General features: G+C 47.4%; 1 protein-coding gene and 1 long non-coding RNA gene across 3 annotated transcripts in view; one reads left to right on the plus strand and one right to left on the minus strand.

Annotated features, from left to right (window-relative positions):
- FAM20A (FAM20A golgi associated secretory pathway pseudokinase) overlaps positions 1-9,282 on the minus strand; it is a 60,090-nt gene extending 50,808 nt beyond the window's left edge. Inside the window, exon 1 of one of the 2 annotated variants that reach the window (XM_084751391.1) lies at positions 8,134-9,282. In XM_084751391.1, coding sequence (XP_084607517.1) covers positions 8,134-8,537 — 404 coding nt within the window. In that variant the 5' untranslated portion in view covers positions 8,538-9,282. The remainder of the gene's footprint in view (positions 1-8,133) is intronic. The other variant, XM_084751390.1, reaches the window with a different exon arrangement.
- LOC311580132 lies at positions 1,402-19,480 on the plus strand. The gene is made up of 4 exons (XR_014773377.1): positions 1,402-2,771; positions 3,268-5,522; positions 7,347-7,991; positions 18,836-19,480. It is a non-coding gene; the product is annotated as an uncharacterized lncRNA (long non-coding RNA).
- Positions 19,481-19,849: the final 369 nt, after the last annotated feature.

Genomic DNA, 19,849 nt, shown 5'->3' on the forward strand with positions numbered 1-19,849 from the left:
AGGCTGGGAGGCTCAAGGAAGAGGAACAAGAGGACTTGTAAGATTCTTGCTCGACTGGATTGTGAGCCTCAGTAAAAGGTGAGTACAGGTAAGCTTCAGAGCACTCGATCAGGGTCAGGAAGGGCTGAGACAGGCGGGGGAGGGAGGGTGTGGCGAGCAAGAAGAGAGACAGGTCAAAGGTTGCTTCTGCTGTGTGTTGCTAGCCCTCTCCTCTGAGGTTTGGCTTTTTGAGCCTCTACTTGTGTTTCCTAGCCCCGCTTGAGCTACCTTGAGTTGGATTTCTGACTCATGCAACGAATGTATCCTGGTTAATGCAGGGAGTGCTTTGCAAGTATAATGAACTATTTCCTAGGAGGGTGAACATATGCTCAGCATCCAAATTTGCATAATTTAAGGGAAATGTGGATCCTACCTGAACTCAGTGGGATACAGTGACCCCAGTTAAAGTCCCCTGCAATGAAACTTTGGTTAATATAGGAGGCTGGATTTGATTACAGAATTGGGGTCACTCAGTCTGACTCTTTCTCTTCTGAGCATCTCAGGGGAACACGGGATGTAGCAATAAGCATCTCTGGTGATGCATAACTCTTACCGGGTAATAGAGTGCATGAGCTGAGCTGTGAGAACAGACATGCGCTTTCCCTACCGGATCTGTGATTTTTCTGCTGTCCAAGAAAAAAAAAAATGGAACAGAAATATACACATACCTAGCTCAACTGCTGAAACTGAGACCCTCTGGGACATGTGACTAGGCTAGGAGAGATGATCTGTCCCTTTCTGTAGGTTTTTATCTTGGTTAGCATCATCAAAGATGTTTACCAAAGACCCAAATGCTGGTGATTGAAGCAGGTTTGTTGTCTGAGAGCTGTGCTCCCGACTATAGCAGATGAACAGCTCTGCTTTTCCTTGCTGTCCATCGTGGGCTCAGTGGTGGAGTGTGTGCTAGGCAAGGGGGATCTAGTTTGGGTTTGACCTCCAGTATGGTAAAATACATCCAGGCCACCATGATTTTTATGACTCAGTCTCTCAGTCACATGCTTCTATGCCATCGTGTGTGTGTATGAGAGACACAGAGAGAGAGAGATAGAGACAGAGAGACAATAGATGGAAAGACAGAGAAACAGAGACAGACAGACACACACACACAACACACACACACACACAGAATGTCCAATGCCCACATGAGTGCAGAGGCCAGGAGCTGACATCAGGTGACTTCCTCAATTGCTTTCCACATTATTACTATTATTATTATTATTATTATCATCATCATCATCATCATCATCATCATGATCATCGTTATTATTATTGTTGTTGTTGTTGCCAGGGTCTCTGACTGAACCTGGAACTCACTCATTTGTCCAGACTGACTGGCCAGCAGGTCCCAGGGATCCCCCTGCCTCTGCCTCCCCAGTGTTAAAATTACAGCTGTGCACCATTGAGCTTGACCATTTCCTGCTTGCACGACATCAGCAGGCACTTTATCCACCTAGCCGTCTCCCCAGCCCCTTTGGCAGCCTTTCTGTATTTTGCTGAGTTTACTACAGGCACCGGGCTTCTTGGGAACCACAGGCCCTCACTGTGCTCTGTTTCCCGAGGCTCCATGAATTTATTATCAGGCTTATTACTAGTGACTCCAATAAAACAGGCTCTTTCTGGGACTTCACTTGCTTTCTTGATGCTCTAGCCAAATTCTCCTGGCTGCCCCCAGGGCTTGGCCCCTAAAGCCAGGCTCCATGAGTGGAAAGTCTTGAGCACTGGCCTCTCCCTGAAGCCCTCAAAGTCAGTTCTCCCCTGATTTCCCACTTCTGCCATAGGACGTTGTGCCAAGCGACAGGGAGCAAAGAGGCCTAAACTTTTTTTTTTCCATACTGTGGTTTTCATTAGGCACATAACGTGAGTACCAGCCTATAATAACAGGTAGTAATTTGTGCCCAGCAACTTCTGCTCCACTAAAGCCACAGCTGTTTACAACGATGTCCCTCTGGGCTTTAAGCCATACACAGGCATACTTCACCACTATCCGCAGCTTCTCATTGGCCTCCAGCTTCATGAATAATCAAGAGAAAAGTATAGGTGGGCACCTGCCAAGGGGCAGGGCAGGGCCAGGCAGGGACTGCTTTTGGCAAAGGAAAAAGCTCCTGGGTTTCCCATTTTTTATTTCATGCAAGGCGTCTTGGCTGCTCTTCCTAAGAAAGCATAAGATGCTAAAGAAATCCCTTCATCTTAGCAAATGACACCTTCTCAGCTTTCCTTCTTGCCTCCCTCTCAGGTCTGAACTTGATTTCCTTTGGGCTCCCGACTATAGGAAGTCAACCCAGCTCCAAACCTCATGCTGGCTCATCAGGGTGGTTTTGCTGTGGACTTTCATAGGAGCGGAGTCAGCGAGTCAGGGGTGGGGAGACCTCACAGCTGGGATCTATTCTATTCAAGGCTTTTTCTATAGGAAGATGATCAGCTACGGATGGCCCCCAGTTCTGGTGTCATCTGTTCACAGTTATGCAGTCCACAGATCTTTACTTGGGATCCACCCTACGGCAAAGCTTGAAACAGATGTATGGGCAGGGGGTGGTGACTGTGCGTAAGCTGGGGCTTTTCAATGCCAAGAGCAAGTGGCCAATCATCTTCACGCCTCGCTCCAGGCTCTGGAACAAGGTAGTTGGACACAGCAGATGATCAGGCAGAACCCTGGGGCACATGTGGAGAGTGGATGCGGCCACAGAAGAACTGGTGTGGGATGTGGTTGGGGAAGACGATCCTGAAAAGTCCAGGTGATGATGGATGGCCTCTAGAGATCAAAGGATACCGGGCCCGGGGTGGGGATGGGAGCTGGTAGTTACAGACACGATTCTGGAGCCACTTCTGTCTGAGTACAAAGCCTGATACAGTCCACTATCTGCCTGACTCTGGTAGCTTTGTATAACGGCCTCATCCTGTTTCCGCCACACGGGAGACTAAGTTGTAGCACTGTCTTCACTTCTAACTGCTGTGCTAGCAACCATCACAAACCCAATAGCTTAAACACCTACGCCATCTCCCAGGTCTGGAGCTCACAGGCCTGTATCTCAGTGGATATGTGACCTGCATATCACACAGGGCCGACCTTCAGGTCTTGACTTGGCTTTTTGTTTAGAGGCTCTGAGGAGTGTGGACCTGGGTAGGGGGTACAACCTCTGTTTCTAGGCTCCGGGTTCCTGTTGACAGCAGAGCTCATTTCCTGGTGGCATAGGACCTAAGTCTCTTTATTTTCTCTCTATCTGTCTGCAGGTGCCAACCTGGATCCTTAAAGGTCATTTATATTCCCTGCCAAGTGGTCTCCTTGCTCTTCAAGTCAGTAGCAGCAGGCAAACTCTCTGTTTTTTTTCCTCCTTGTCCATAAACTCAAGGGATATATGTGTTTAGGTCAGCCCCACCAGATTGATGTCCCTGGTGTGGGACATCTGCAAAATATATTTACAGCAGACACACAATGCCTGAGTTACTGGAAGAGGTGTGCGTGCATGTACCAGGGCTGGGAGTCTTGGGAGGCCATCTTGGAATCCTACTGCCCACATGAACCTCCTACTACAGACCCTGTGAGCCCAAGTGAATGTATGTGAAGTACCTGGCATACAGCAAGCATGCTTCAGGTAGGGGCATTTACACATGAAATGTTCCAGGATTGATGGGAAAATGGTTCGAGGTGAAAGAAGGTGGCTAGGGACCGGAGACAATGGCATGGCTTCTTGCTCTTGACCGAGGGTCTTCATTTTGATCTGTTTGGGAACAAGGATGTGCCACCTTCTTTTGATGACCATCACTGGCATGGCTCCTGATGTAGTTCTTTGTCGAGCTGAAGGCAGTGAGAGCCAGTGTGCAACAAGCGAGCAGCCTGAACTGGCCTTCTGGACTAACTCACTCAGAAACCATCTGCCTGTGGCTTCTGATCCTGAGTGGAGTGGAGCAGCCCGAGGTCTCAGAACCCACCAAGATAATAGCTTTTCCCAAACCACCCCTGCTAGGCTCTAATTAAGACGGATGGGGATGAATCACCACTCCAGTTGCTCACCACACACCAGGCCATGGCTGGGGAGCAGCCCCAAATCCCGGGAGGCCATTTCTCTCTTAGCCTAGCATTGCTGGGAGACTCCTTAGACAAAAGCTAATGTCCTCCTGACTCTGAAAGGAAGGCAAAATGACCACTGTCTGTGACCGTATGCCTAGACTCCTGTCCACTCTAAAGGCTGAACTGCTCATGAGAAGTGCAAATGGCCTGAAGTAGTCACGAGGTAAGCCAGAGAGACCTACAAAGGCGCTGAGGAGGTGAGGAGGAGAAGACATGCTGTTGTTCATCACACAGTGCCGCGGGAGAAGGAAGCTAATCTTTTAGAATCCTAGGCTAGACACTCCTTATATCCGGTGGTATTCTATTTCTCCTCTCCTGGCCTTTTCTCCCTACTTTCCTCTGTCTGCCTTGTTTCTGGATCTTCTCAGAGCTCCCCCCAGGGGGAAAAAAAACTTTTAGCCAACTTACTCCTCTTGAACAACTGTCATTTTTGAAAAGCTGCCCAGTCTCTCTTCTGTGACTTCTAAAGAGAGACTTGGGGCCAGGGTTCCTTTTCTGTGATGACAAGGAGGTAGGAGAGGGGAATGGCAGACACTTGAGATGGAGAGATGACACATCCACATCCACACACACATTTCTGAGAGATGCTGAATCTGTGATGCTGGCCAGAGTCACCTTCCTGACATCAGAGGAAGGCACTTAGGAGGAAAAACAGAGGGGCAGGAAACTCATACATACATTACAGCTGCCTGAGTTCCTGCATGACAGAAGTGTCACCGTATTTGACCTTGACCCCCAAGGCCAGAGGATTATAGAAGAACCGACCAAAGATATGTGGGCAAAAGGCCAGGATAAGCTTTCCAGTTTTGACATGTGCATCCAAGAACAGATGTTGTCTCGCTGGGGGCAGCTGTGGACCATAGAAGAAACTCCAAGATCAGCCACTAACTAAGAATGCCAGAATAGCCACAAGTATGAACCGTCACCTGGGATCCAGGTAAACCTCGATACCATCATTGTTATTTAAGGACTAACAATGGAAGCTGCACAGTTCTGCCTTGTTAGTTTATGGCCCGAAATAGTGATGTTGAAACCTCCCCGCTCCCTGTCCCCTACACCCCCGCCCCCTGCCCTTTTGATATTCCAGACAGGTGCCAGAGATGTCATCAAGGCTGACGGAGCCTGGCATTGGCTCACTAGCTGTGATCAGCAACTGACAACCTGACAGGAACACTTTCCCTGATTACATTTTAAACTTGGACTGTACCACACTCTCGCATTTCAAATGAGAGACACGCAGGCAGCAAGGCAAGAAAGGGTTGTCACATAAGGAGGTTTTGCCCAGTCTTCGGGATCAGATCGGGCCACCCGACACACAGCGTCGCTTCGCATTTCAACCTAACTAAAATGCTGACAGCCAATAGATTGACATCGGATGAGAATCGAAACATTCGAGACAGCGCACCAACTCCATCTGGTACTGTGTGAAACCCCAAAGGAGTGTTCAGGGGTGGGGAGTAGAAGGAGCCACTACGTACCCCCTATTGGAAACTAGCCCCAGGTGTCCAAAGACATTTTTTCTGACCGAATACCATTGTTTCTTGGTATGGTAGGACTAAAATAAAAATCGCCCAGACCAATAATGTTGTCTGCCAGGCAAGCGATAAAGAGTGCTGGTCTGGCTATGTTATTATCAGCAATTAATGTTAGGTAATTTATATATATATATATATATATATATATATATATATATATATATACACTATATATATATCACTAGTTTTTAAATGCTAGCAGGGTCATGGCTACAAACAAGGACTTGTCTGTGCAAGACACAAACAATTGGCCAGGTCGTTCATTTCTCCCTTTGCTGCCCATTCTAAATATCTGCATCTGCCGGTGGTGGGGGTGGGGTGGGGTGGGGTGGTGGGGGTGGATCTGGATGCTTCCTTGCTCCTGTACCAAGGCTCTCAGGGGCCATTAACACATCCATACATCCTCCTAGTCATCAGGATAGATGCTTCAGTAAGGGATGGTGTGATTGCAGTAGATCTTTTGATAGGATTCAAATCCATGCAGGCCAATGAGCCTTTTGGGCTCCATATATTCCGAGACAGAGTCTCCCGAGGCATAGGCTGGTCTCAAACTCAACAAGTGGAGAGGATGAGCTCAGTTTTCTGCTCCTCTTCCTCCTGCTGTTGTTTCCTGAGGGTAGGATTACGGATGTGCACCTAGTGCACCTGGTTTAGGGGAGTCCGAGAACCAAACCCGGGGTTTCGTGAATGCTAAGCAGGCACTCGACCAACTGAGCTATACCCGCAGCGAGTTGCATTTTTTTTAAGCACTGGCATAACTCTAACCCATTTTCTTCTTGATATCATCCTATTGATGTTTGCAGGACTCTCTAGGTGGAGGGAATGTGCTTCCTGCCTCAAAGGTCAGGGTTCAACACTATTAAGTACAGCTGTCATGCCACCCACAACCTTGCCTGGGAATCTTCGACTTTTAGTGATCTTGCAAAGGCAAATACCAAGGTCCCCACCCTCTACTGATCCCCTGCTAAATGACCAACATTTCTGGGCAATAAATTGTGTGTGTGTGTGTGTGTGTGTGTGTGTGTGTGTGTGTGTGTGTGTGTGTACTGTTAAAAGCAAGCAGCTTAAAATCTATTACTCAGTTTGGCGAGGAAGATTTTTGCTTTTCTTCCCCAAATATTTCCATGCAATTTCCTCCAGGACCCAAGTAACACAGGGAAATTTAAGGCAACAGAAACGAGACTAGGCAAACATGCGTCTACATTTACAATAGCAAGCAACGTTGCCCATAGCCTGCAATTCTTAAATCTTCACTTGATGTGTGGATAATTTTTCTAAGGGCAAATTTCCTGGTTCACTGATCCATAATGCTCCCACATTATTGATGAAATTAAGGTAATATCAAAAGTGACAGCACTTGAGGAGCAATCTTAAACCGCCTTTTTATTGCATGCAATTAGCAATAGAATTGAGAACCACTTTCTAATATAAAATCATCAGCCATAGAGGTCGCAAATGAAGTTCGCTGTAGTGATCTCAGCCAATAAGATTCAACTTCTTTCTGTTCATTTGCCGAGATCCACCGCGCCCCCTACCCCCCCACCCCCCCACCCCCGCCAACTGCTCAAGGTTTTAGTCCCACAGAATAATGAGAAAACAGTCAAATTGGGCTAGCAGTGAGTTTCAGCTGAGATTCGTGAGCTGCTCACTCAGCTGGAGGGGCTATAAAACCCAACATCTCATCCTGAAATCTCTTGTATTAACAGATGGGTGTGGCATGAAGAGAGAACTCTGGATTCAAGCGACAGACAAGCTCTGCACTTTGAAAGGGTCCTGAGCTCAGATGAAGGCTTTCTGCCATCAGCTGGGGACCTTCCTGGCCATCACTACCTTGCCATCTCCAACACGCTCCTGTAAAGTCACTCTTAACCTCATCCTAAATATTTTAATATTTAGCTCTAAATTTTACTTTCAGCTTACAAAATTGCTAGCGCCCACGCCCCCTCCAGAAGCCTCAGCCCAAATCATCACAATAATAAAAGATAATAAACTGCTTTCAATTCAAAACATGGGCAAAAAAAAAAAAAAAAAAAAAAAAAAGACAAGCCACATTTAATGAGCAACAGGGACTGGCCAAGTCAGAGAGCCCAGGGAACTCCTGCTCTGGTTGACCTCTTTGGTCTCCAACCCTGGGAAGAGGGAAAGGGACAGGGATAAAAACTAAGTCTTTGTGGATATGACAACGGTTTGTGCAGAGTAGCGCTCAGGTCTGACCAAAGAGCAGAGGTGAAGGCTGAATTCGAGCCAGCTCTGCCCTCTGTTTAGAAAGCTCACTCTGGAAAGCAAAAGGCCAACAGCAGCTGTCCACATCAGGACAAAGAGAAAGGGGCTTGAGAAACCAGTGGGACAAGGTGAGTGAGTGGACAGAGAACCTGGGGACTCAGAGGACGCCAGGCTGTGAGGGCAGGTTGAAGCCTCCACCGCCAGAGTGTCAGTGGGTGTGGGTAGCCAGAGCCTGGAAGGCCAGCTAGGGAGCCTGGGCTGGGTCCTCACCTGTTCCAGCGGGCCACTTTCCTCCGGTAATAGCGCAGCGCCTCCTGGCTGGCTAGGAGCCAGTCTTCGGGTCCTAGGAGAGGCGGATCTTCCAGGACTTGGTAGAGCGAGTGGGCGAAGAGGGCCTGCAGCTTGGAGCGAGGGACAGGGTGGCCGCGGCTGGGATGCTCAGCTCCGGGCTGGGATCTGGAAAAGTTGTGAGCGGCGGTGCGAGGATCCTGTGAGGCTGCTGCCGAGAGCAGGGGCGCAGAGGGGGCGCGGCCAGAGCATGGGCAGCCCGCTGGGCGATCGCGCGGCCCTAGCTGGCGCTGCACTTGCGGCCAGAGGTGGAAGTAGAGGTCAGCGGAGAAGAGCGTGCCCAGGAGCAGCAGGGCCAGCAGGCGGTCCCTGCGCAGCCCGGGCATGGCCCAAGCGGGGACCCGGGAAACACTTAGGGTGCAGACGGAAGAAGCTCCTAGAGTCCCGATGGATCTGGAATGCTCACTGGGGCATTGGTTCCTCCTGGGAGGATGTCGCCCCTGAACTTGGGGACCGCATGCAGGAAGCTCACGGTGTTGACAGCGTTGTTTTTTCTAGCCCAGCAGAGACGCGAGGTTGGGGTTCCCTGTATACTCGCTTCTTGTGCCTCTTTGCCTCGTGATTCTCCCACCCGGGGTTCGCGCAGGTAGGAGGTCCCCAAGGCGCGAGTGCTGGCTCTCTGGTGGCCGATGGCCAAGTTGGGGCGATCACTCCAAGGAGCCCTCTCGCCCCAGGAAGGAGGCTGGAGACTACGTAGCTCTGGGCGTCTCACCCAAGGATGCTGTCGCTCCGCAGCGGCTGAGACAGCTCCAGCGGCTCCTCCTGCAGGCGACAGGGACTCCCGTGCCCCGAGCTGGCAGGAGAGGGGAGGAAAGGAGAGTTGACGAAGCAGGGGCGCCACGGGGCGAGCTAGTCTCTGCGCCTGGACTCCTAGAGGCAGAGGTAGTGCCGAGCCTTCCCCCTGCCTAGCTTGGCCCGGCGCCGGCACCTCCGCCCACTCTTAGCTGGCACCTGCCTCTGGCTCAGCTTGCTAGCCAAACTCCCTCTGCCGCTGGCTCTGCCCTTCCACCTAGTCATCAATCCTTTCTCCTCCCCGTCCCCTCCTCTTTGCCCCAGGCCTCCTACTCTCTCTGCTCAAGACTCTTCATACATATGATGGTGAGCCCAAGCGAGGTGGACTGGAGACTTTTATTTCCATTTTTTGTTTTTAGGAAAAAATAAAAAGACAATTCAAACCCTCAAAAGCCTTTCTCCTGTAAGCTCTGCCAGATGTGTGTGTGTGGGTTTGGATGTCATCTCTCTGCATGCTCCCTGCAGGGCTTAAACTGGATTCATAACAACTACTATGTGCCTAGCACATAGTAGGCACTTGTTCTGAAGACACCCACTTGGTGCACAAAACGATTGCCCTTTAGCCTTCCCGGCCTCCCTGCCCCCCTTAAGCTAGAACTGAGTGATTTCCTGTTTGGATGGAGTTTGACTCCAAATCTGCCAGCACTTTGAAAAGAGGAAACGGGAGGGAGGGAGGGGCCCCAAATGACCCCACTCTGAACTCTTGACTGTAGCTTGGTGTGAAAGTAGTCCACCCAAATGAATCACTGGAAGATCTGCTTGTTTAGGCTTTCTCCCGTTATCCCATGAGGTCATTTACACCTCTCCACCCGTGTTCCTGCCTTCTGAGGAGCAGGGGAGGGTGGCCCTAAAAATCTTGGCTCTCTCTGTTTTATAATCTGGGAGTATAGTGAAGTTCGGGTCTGCCTGGAGAAGCAGCCCCACCCTGGAGAGTGCTCAGGAAAAGACATCTTTCTTTTGCCAGCTGTTGCCTGCCCAAGTGCCTATGTATGCTAATTTTCCTGGTTAAGGCTCTCCATCTCTTGCTGGCCTCTCCATTCCGAGACACTGTAACTTGTGGGCTCACACTGGAGTTTCCCCTGCAGTTGGTCAAATATTTCTTGTGGCGTCTGCCACGCATTCATCTTTAGATGAGTGCGTGTGGGTGTGCATGTGTGTGGTGTGTGCAAATATGTTTGCATGTGCATGTGTGTGTGCGTGGGGAGGCCAGAGGTCAACCTTGAATGCCGTTCTTCAGGAGCCATCCACGCTCATGCCTTTAAGGCAGGTTCTCTACCTGGACCAGATGTTGATGGATTAGACTGGATTGGCTGGTCAGTGAACGCAGGAGATCCTCCAGTCTCTGCCTCCCCACGGCTGGGATTATAAACCTATGCTGCCACACTAGCTTGGGTTTTTATGTTCGTATAGGAGACTGAACACAGGGCGTTTTGTTTGCCCAGTGAGAAGTTTACTAATTGAGTTGCTGCCTCAGTGCTCTGTAAATGGAAATTTACTCCACGGGGTCATCCTGAGGCTAAAACGAGTTAAAGAGTACAGACAAGCTTAGATTATTCCTAACTCATGCCGGATAAATATGAGGCATATGCTGGCTGTAATGATTGTTTCTGTTTCTTGTAGGTTAGGTTGGAGACTGTTTATGGTTTGATAAATACACCAGAAAAAAAATTGGAGATACAAAACACCAGAAAAGAACTAGATTCCTTAAGGCTGCGTCCTACTCAGAAATCTCAAGTCCCACCATTCCCAGCCGAGTCACAGGAGCTGGGTGTGGGCATAAACTCTTAAAAGGCTTGTGGACTTTCACGTGTTCATCTAGAATTGAATTTTAACAGGGGGTCAGTTTCGGAGATACTTTGCAACGTTTGCTTTGTCTAATTAGGCATCATGGCTGGTAGATTAAAAAGCCAGGCGATGAACGGTGGTGCTGGTTGCATGTTCGTAGACTGGCAAAGACACCATAAGCCTCTTATGACATTGAGTCTCCCCGGACAATGGTCATGCGTCCTCAGGAGACATTTTCATCATAGGAAGTGTTATTTCTAACTTGCTTGAAGATTATCTAAACATACAGGCCCTTTAAAGGTCAAGGGCATGTGCACACAAGTCAGACAGGAAGGGAGTGCGAAGCTAGGGCAAGAGAGAAGGAGGTCATCCGCTGCTGTTTTCAAGGTACTCTTCAAATTCTTGTTCTTTTTCACACACAAGCTCTCCTCCTCTGCTTCTCCGTGTCTGGCCTCCCTGTTCTCCTTGGCCCGCCTCAGACACGCTATTTCCAATTAATGCCGAAGCGATTCTCAATGGTTTCCCCAAGACCTGCCATTCTCTTCAGCTTCCTGCTGGAAAGCCATCTCTTTCTTTCCATCTCTGAAGCTCTTGGATGCATCGGAAACTTTATAAATTTGTGGACGTGCATACGGGCTCTGCGCTTGCTTCTCTGCTTTCACTATGGCTCCATGTCAGGGCTCACCAGCACTCACCGGAATGAGGTGCCAGCAGACTAGCGTGTGGATGCAAGCAGGGTATGTACCACACCTTAGCTTTCCATGCATTGAGATTAGAGCATCCACCGTGACACAGTTCTTCGTGTTCTGGCGTCTGACTTCCGTCCCAGCCTCATGTCTACGTCTCTTCCCTCCCTAGTCTTCACCCCATGATGGTTTCTGCAATTCTTCTAGCTCTTCAGGTCCCTAGAGACGCTCTTCAATCAAATGCTCTTTCTTTCTCCTTTACCCACTTGAAGAACATCCATTTACCAACCTTCTGCCAAAGCTTTGGCCATGTGTCCCTTTTGTCCTAGTGCCCACTTAACTCGGTGCTATTAGCTTCCATGTGCCCCAACCCCCTGCGCCCCCCCCGCACCCCCAGTTCCTCATGCAGTTCCTCTGCTCTCACTTTGCCTATGCTGCATCTCATTGTGTGTTCAGGGTTGAAAACGTGCTGCCGCCTCCTCAAACTCCAATGCTGAAACCTTAGCTTCCAACATCTCAGAGTGTGACGATATTTGGAAATTAGGTCATTGCAGGTATAAAACGACGTCAACCTGGAGTCGAGCAGGTCCTTAAGCGGAAGTTTGGATGTGGAGATGTGCACATCTGGACAGCACCAGGTAAAGATAAAGATAGAAACTGGGACACTGCAACTACAAGGCAAGGCATGATGGAAAACCTCCAGCAAACCTCAAAAACTAAGCAAGAGGCACGGAGCCGACATCTCAGAAGAGACAAGCCCTGCCTACCTCTTGAGCTTAGACTTCTAGCCCCTGGAACTTTCTGTTGTTTGAGCTACCTGCTTTGTGATACTCTTACAGTCACTCTTGCAGGGTGGCACGGTGTGCGTGTCCGCCCCCTCGCAGAGCACCACCTCTGATCATAGAGCAAGCAACCACATATTAACAGACACAGATCTCCTAAGTAACCGCCTTCCATTTGAGGGGATGCTTGCTGAGTGAGGTACAGGCATACTGGAAATCTCTGCCATTACAGCATTTTACACAGGGCCTAGGGCACCGTAGGAGCTTAACTATTGGTGATGACAAAATGACATCATTTTGAACCCTGTAGGAGACACAGAAGAAATATATGACACAGTTACTTCCTGCCTTCAAGCATCTTTTATGATCATTAGGGTGACATATCTATCTGTACCTGCAAGCCAATTAGGGGGGAAAAAAAGAGGCTACACATGAAGCAGGCTAGGGAGTCTGTACCACTGTGTACCTCACCAGGAGCAGATGCAAAGGGTACCTGTGCTCCCTATCAATCTTGCAAAATAGCAAGCTCTCTCCTTCCAGGAATTAAACCATGAAGACAGCAGGTCTTTGTCTGGGAAGCTTGTACTGTCTTTTTTTTTTTTTTAACCATGCACACAGTTTGCATATTGCTTAAAACATGACTTATTATTTATTTGTGCAGCTGATTTTCTGTGCTAAGCCATGACTTCATGAGAGCATATGTGCTTTTCCCTTCTCTTTCTGGCCTTCACATGATATCATATCAAGTAATGCCTACGAACGAAAAATAATGCTTTTTTAAAAAGAATAAATGGTGTGTGTGTGTATATGTGTAAGTGGTGTGTATGTGTGTTTGTGTGTGGGTGATGTGTGTTTATGTGTAGTATATGTATGTGTGTGTGTGGTGTGTTTGTGTGTGGGGTGGTAGTGGTAGTGGTGTGTGTGTGGGGGGTGGGGGTGATGTATGTTTGTGTGTAGTATGTGTAAGTGTGTGTGATGTGTTTGTGTGTGGGGTGGTTGTGGTGGTGGTGGTGATGGTAGTGTGTGTGTGTTTGTGTGTTGTGCATGTGTGAGTGGTGTGTATGTATGTTTGTGTGTGGGTGATGTGTGTTTGTGTGTAGTATGTGTATGTGTGTCATGTGTTTGTGTGTAGGGTGGTAGTGGTGGTGGTGGTGGTGGTGGTGTGTGCATGCGTGCCTCTGTGTGTGTGTGTGTGTGTGACTGTGAATTAACATGTGGAGGAGGGTAGGGAATGACTTGGAATTTTTTAAAAGTAAAACTTGGGGGTCTGGAGCGGTAGCTGAACAGTTAGGAGTGGTGGTTGCTCTTGTAGAGGACCTGGGGTTTGGTTTCCAGCACTCATATCTGGTGCCCTATCGCTCTAGTTCCAGGAGATCTGACACTGTCTTCTGGCATGCACAGGCTTTCATGCAGTGCAAATACATGCATGCAGGCAACCCACTTAGCATTAAATAAATAGATCCTAGGGAAAAAAACCTTGTACCTATAAAACAGACTTAAGACAGTTATATTGGAATTGAGACCTAGTATTTTCTTAGTGGAGGTATCTAAGGAGTAGCAGAGGAGAGCCTTTAGAGGAGGGAGCATCTGTGGCCAAGGAGTAGCAGAGGAGAGCCTTTAGAGGAGGAAGCATCTGTGCCCCCAAGGCTTTGGGGACATGTCAGGGCAGGCAGTGCTGTGGTACCTGCCAGCCCTCTCAGCCATCAGTGAGAGGAGGTGGGCATTCGAAATGACCTTTAATGGGAAATCCAGAATAGAGCGAGACTGAGCCCAGATCTAGACAGTCTAGAATTCCCTTCTCCCTCTTTTTTGTGTGGTGTCAAGAGTGAACCTAGGTCCTCACACATGCTAAACCAGCACTCTAACACTGACTTATGTTCTTAACCCCGTTTTTATTTTTTATTATTAAGACAAGTGCCCTTGAAGTTGCCCAGGCTGGACCAGAACTCATTCTGTATTCCAGCAGCCCTGGCTATCCTCTTACCTCAGTCTGTGGAGTAGCTGGGACTGTAAACTTGAACCACCTGTTCCGCCTTTTTATCGTGAGTTTGAAACTCTAGAACTTTCTACTTGTAACTCATAGTGTCTCAACATACACTGAGGATTTCAGTGCAGAATAATTGCCAGAATTACCTCGTGTGCTTATAAAAATGACAATTCCAGGCTGTGCCCAGGATTTGAATGGATTAGAACATTTGGAAGTGGCTTGGGGCTTAGAGCTCAGGGGATGGCTCAGTGGAGAAAGCACTTGAGGTCTAAGCATGAGGAACTATTTGGGTGCCCAGAAACTACATAAAGCTGTGCACGGTGGGTGTGGGAGATGGAAAAGGAGACTAGAGGGTCTCTGGGGGCTTACATTTCAGCTAAACAGTTACGCACCAGGAGCAGTGAGGGACTCTGTCTCAAGGTGCCAGATGAGGACCAATACGTGAGGTTGCCCCCTGAACTCCACGTGCATGCCGTAGAACATGAATGCTTGCACTCTTACAAGCAGGCACTCACGCACACACACACACACACACACACACACACACACACACACACACACACACAGACTTAGAGAGTCAGAGAGAGAGGCACACACACACACACACACACACACACACACACACGCCGAATGTTTGTAAAGGGGAGGAACTGGGAATGGAATGTATATTTTCAATAAGCCTATTTTCATTTTTAAAGCTTTATTTATTTTATGTGTATGTCTGCATGCTTTGTCTGCATGTATGTCTGTGCCCCATGTCCTCTCAGAGCCCAGAAAAAGGCATCGCATCCTCTGGCACTGGAGTTATAGAGGGTGGTTGTCAGACACCATGTGGGTGCTGAGAATCAAACCCTGAGTCCTCTGGAAGAATAGCTAGTGCTCTTTAACCGCGGAGCTGTCTCTTCAGCCCGCCAGCCTGGCCTGTTTTTAGCAGCTTGCCGGAACCAGACACACAATGGAGTCTCAGAGTCCCTGCTGGGAGGCCAGTGCTAACGACAGCAGAGGCACAGATAGGCTCCCAGATGTCCAGCTAGGCTGCCCAGTCTAGCACTGCTCGTTGCAGTCGTAATTAGGATGCCCTAAGGGGACTAAGGGAAGTGTGTTGGCTCAGCACAAGCCATTGCTACTGCGTGGGAACGCAAAAGACAAAACAGCTTTAGCCTGCTCTTTACAAATGGTTGGTATGTAGTGGGATTTTGTTATAAAAAGTCATGGCTCTTATGAATATAATTTCCTTAGGGAATTGCATTACCTTCTCTTGGCTTCACTTTCTACATTAGAAAATATGGACCATCGAGGCTCATGATCTCTAATGCCCCTCCCATTGTTAAAAAAAGATAATTTTACATTTTACTAATAAACGAGTAAGAGTCAATTTTGCATAAATTTATTCCCAGTACAAACCAAATAATTGAAATAACAAGTCAGGACATTCTGTAGAGGGGAGGGCGAAGGCTTGGGGATGAGGGAGTTAGCCCATGCTCCCGGCTTGGCTCTTAGCTCTCACGATGGCATGGGTTACATTATTTAATGCCTCTGGGCTTCGCTTCACATGCAAATGAGTATTTTTGAGTTAGACAATTTCAAAGTTCCCTTCCAGCATTAATTTCTTTCAGGAATGAAGATGAAATAAGGACATTCTCAGATGAAAAAAAACAAAAAAAAAACAAAAGAGGGAAGAGAATTTAGCCCTTGCAAATGTTAAGGGGACTTTTCAGAAGATCAATGCTTCCAGAAGGGCTCCTGGACCATCAGGGATGAAGGAAGTGTAAAGCTGATAGATTATTATTATTTTTTCCTTAAGCTCTTTAAAACATGGAGCGTGATGGTTGTCAGCTTGCTACAACATGGAATCACGTAGGAGGAGCGTCTTAATGAGGAATTGTCCATGCTGGGTTAGCTGGTGGGCAAGTCTGTAGGGGATTGCTTGAATTAAGCAAATTAATTAAAATAAAACATGTCTAAAACCAAGGTCAGGTGTCATGGGGCCTGCTTGTAATCTAGAACTGGGGAAAGACGCAGGAAGGTCCTTGAAATCCACTGGCAAGTGACTCCAGATTGACGAGATACTTGGTCTCAAATGAGGTGGATATTATGTGTCCCTGGGCATAACACTGGAAACTGTCTTATGGCTTCCCCATGTACATAAACATACACATGCATACATATGAATGCCCACCTGTATACACGTGCACTCGAGCATGCACACATAACCCCAAGCATTAAATATTTAGAAACACAAGGGTCTCTGTGCATAGCGGTGCATACCTACAACCCCAGCACTCTGAAGGCAGGCAGAGGCAGGAGGAGGACAGCCGGGAATCTACAACGAAAACCCACATGATAGAGGGTGACTTAGTATGATGAAGGGACATCACATTGAGACACACAGTGGCAGGGTAGATCTGAAAGGCGTTGTGCTGAGTGACGGAGTTCAGTCTCAGAAAAGGTTGTATGTTATTTGGCCACAGTCACATGATATACAAGAAATGAGAAAGAAATAACACCCCCAAATCTATGGCATATATATTGGGTTATATTGTTGGTTGCCAGGCAATGGGATGACAAAGGTTGGACTATAAAGGAGTGGTGTTAGGTAACAGGGTGAGGACCTACTCTGTATCCTGGTGGTCAGAGGAAATCCACATGTTTAAAAACAATAGATGCATATTAAAAAAATGATGTCATCATGATCAGTCTTTTTCCTAGTTTAGTGTTATCAGCTTGACAGAGCCTAGGATCACTCGAAAAGAGTCTCAGTTGAGTAATTGTCTTTATAAGGTTTGTCTGTGGGCATGTATGTGAGGGTTTGTCCTCATTGTTAAGCGATGTTAAAAGACCCCGCCCACTGTGGGCGGCACCATTCCCTGGGCAGGTGGCCCTTGGCTGTATAAACAACATGAACCAGACAGCAAGCTAGACAGCAAACATTACTTCTCCAGGGTTCTTGCCCCCAGATTCCTGCCTTGAATTCCTGCCCTACCCCCACGTTGTCTTTCCTCAGTGGTGAACTGTGACCTGGAAGTGTAAGGCAAAGAAACCTTTCCATCTGTAAAGTCACTGTGGTGCAAAATAGCTGTTTCAAAAATCATAATATCAGATAAGCAATTATTCATCTATAGGAGAATAAGTTAATAAACTGTTATATGGCCATACATTGGGAACGAGCCCATAGGATGGAGAAGTGTTAAATATATATATTTGATGTTGATATGTCCTCAGATTGTATGAAGATATAAAGATTCATGATGTGTGTATGAGTGGAGCGCGACGCAACTATTTAAATACGTTTTAAAATTGGAAAAGTAATAAATAAACACATATGTAGTAAAATTATTTAAAAAACAGACATGAATGATGATTGCTGTTTTAGTTTGGGTGAGTTTGAGAAATATATCATTGACCAGGTGGGTTAAACAGTGGAAATTTCTCCCAAGTCCAGGATGAAGGAGCTAGCAGGTCTGGTGTCTGGTGAGATGTCTCCTTGGTTTTCAGCCAGACATCTTCTCATCGCACTTGCACACGATAGAGGGGTCAGCTCTGGCTTTTCATCTTCCTTTAATTCACCAATCACATTCATCAGAGTTCCATCCTCACGTCTCCACTACTCCCAAACACCTCATCTTCAATCCCCTTCTCTGTGGGGGATTTTGGCCTCCACCTATGAATTGGAGTGGAACAAATTCATTGCATAGCAAGCAGCGAAGCCAGCAGCGCGGTCCCCTGTGGGATTGAAGTGAGAGACAGGGATTGTTAAAGCCTGCTGAGGCGCTGAGGTCTGACAAGGTTAGGTGGCTCTCCGTGCCTACTGCTCACACTCTTCTTCACGTTTGCTGTTGATTGTATTTCGTTTAAACGCTTGACTTCGGATGGGGATGTAGCTGTCTTGGGAGAGTGCTTGCCTACCATGCCTGGAGCCCTGGGTTAAATCCGCAGGATGGCATAAAATGAGCTTGCTGGCCCATGAATACAACCTTAGCACCCCTAAGGGGGGGGGGAGGCAGAAGAAGCAGAAGTTCAAGGTCATCTTTGACCATGTAGTAAGTTTGAAGCCAACTTTGGTACATGAGACCCTGACTCAAAATTTTCAGAAAAGCTTGACTTGTTTTATTTTATGGCATTGTATCCTGGGCTGTTTTAGTTTATTTTTAAAAAGGACTTTAATTTGATTTTATTTCCTGGCTAGTCTTGGTCTCCAGCTAGCTATGTAGACCAGGTTGGTCTCAAACTCATTGAGATCCACTGGCCTCTGCCTCCTGAGTGCTGGGATTAAAGGAGTATGCCATCATGTTCAGCTAAGTTAATTTTTAATGGACACATACGCCCTGAAAAGTGTACATTTCATGAGATGCCAAGTGATGTTTGGGATGCATATAAACATTGTGTAACATTTAAATCAGGTCAAACACGTCTACCTTCTCAAATATTTACTCTGTTTTAGTTTATTGAATGGATATCTGCAATACTGCTGGGCTTAAATGGCAAGTTAATAAAAGTCAAACATTTACTCCTGAGGAGATCCACAGCAGAGGGAAACAGCTATAAGGCAGAACACTTTCTTTTGACCTAAAGCAATTGCAATTCTATTTCAGGACGAGAAGAAACCCACAGACCCTCGTGGAGCCCACAGTTTCCAGGTCCACTTCTTCCGAGCGGCATCCATGCACAGGACAGTGAGCTTCCGGTGGCCGGGTGACCAACATTTGTGTCTCCCTATCCTGCTTAAATAGCACATCCAATCCACGTAGTAAGGAACGGAGATTTGGGCTCAAAGTTCGCTCTAGTGAGTCAACACAGCTAAAATAAACAGTCGCAACTCCAAAGAACTTTGACAATTAACTTTGGCTTTCACAAAAATAACTTTGAGGGGTTGGAGAAGCGAGAAGAATTATAATATTAGAGAGGTAGGCAAAGTATTTTAATAAAAGTTTTCACCACACTAATTTGTTAATTAGTTAATTAGACGCAGTGATCGTGTAGGGGGCCAGAGGGCATCTTATGGGAGTTGGTTCTCTTCCTCACACAGATGCAGAGGATTGAACTTAGGTTGCCGCGCCTGACGGCAAGTGCTTTTATCGACCGAGACACGATGCGATCTCGGCAACCCGTTTCTAAACATCTTTGGTACAGCCTCCTTTTCCTCCCTTTCCTCCTCTGGTCTGGTATATTCTCCTGCCACCTGTTTCCTTCTCCAGTCACACGCAGACCCCTTGCCACCTTCATTGTGCTCCCTTGCAGAGCAGCGCAGCAGTGCTGTGTTATCTGGCTGGTTGTGTAATTAAAAGAGTCTTTCTTCCCAGAAGAAGGGCTTCATATATGCACAATGTGACAGGATGCCATTTATTATAGTAAATTGTGCAATTGGCTATATTAAGTTAATTAGATTCTGTCAAGTCATGATTCAGAGGATTATTATGAGTAACTGGGATGAAAGTAATGACATCATCTTAACTCTTACACTTCATTTATTTAGCTTTGATTTTTGAGACAGTGTTTCACTGTTGTTGGGTAGATCCCAATATAGACCATGCTGCCCTTAAATTCACAGGAATCCACCTACTTATGGCCCCCAGGGACTGGAATTAAAGGCATGCAACACCATTCTC

Source organism: Acomys minous (assembly GCF_964271855.1).
Source record: "Acomys minous genome assembly, chromosome: 12".
NCBI classification, from domain to species: domain Eukaryota; kingdom Metazoa; phylum Chordata; class Mammalia; order Rodentia; family Muridae; genus Acomys; species Acomys minous.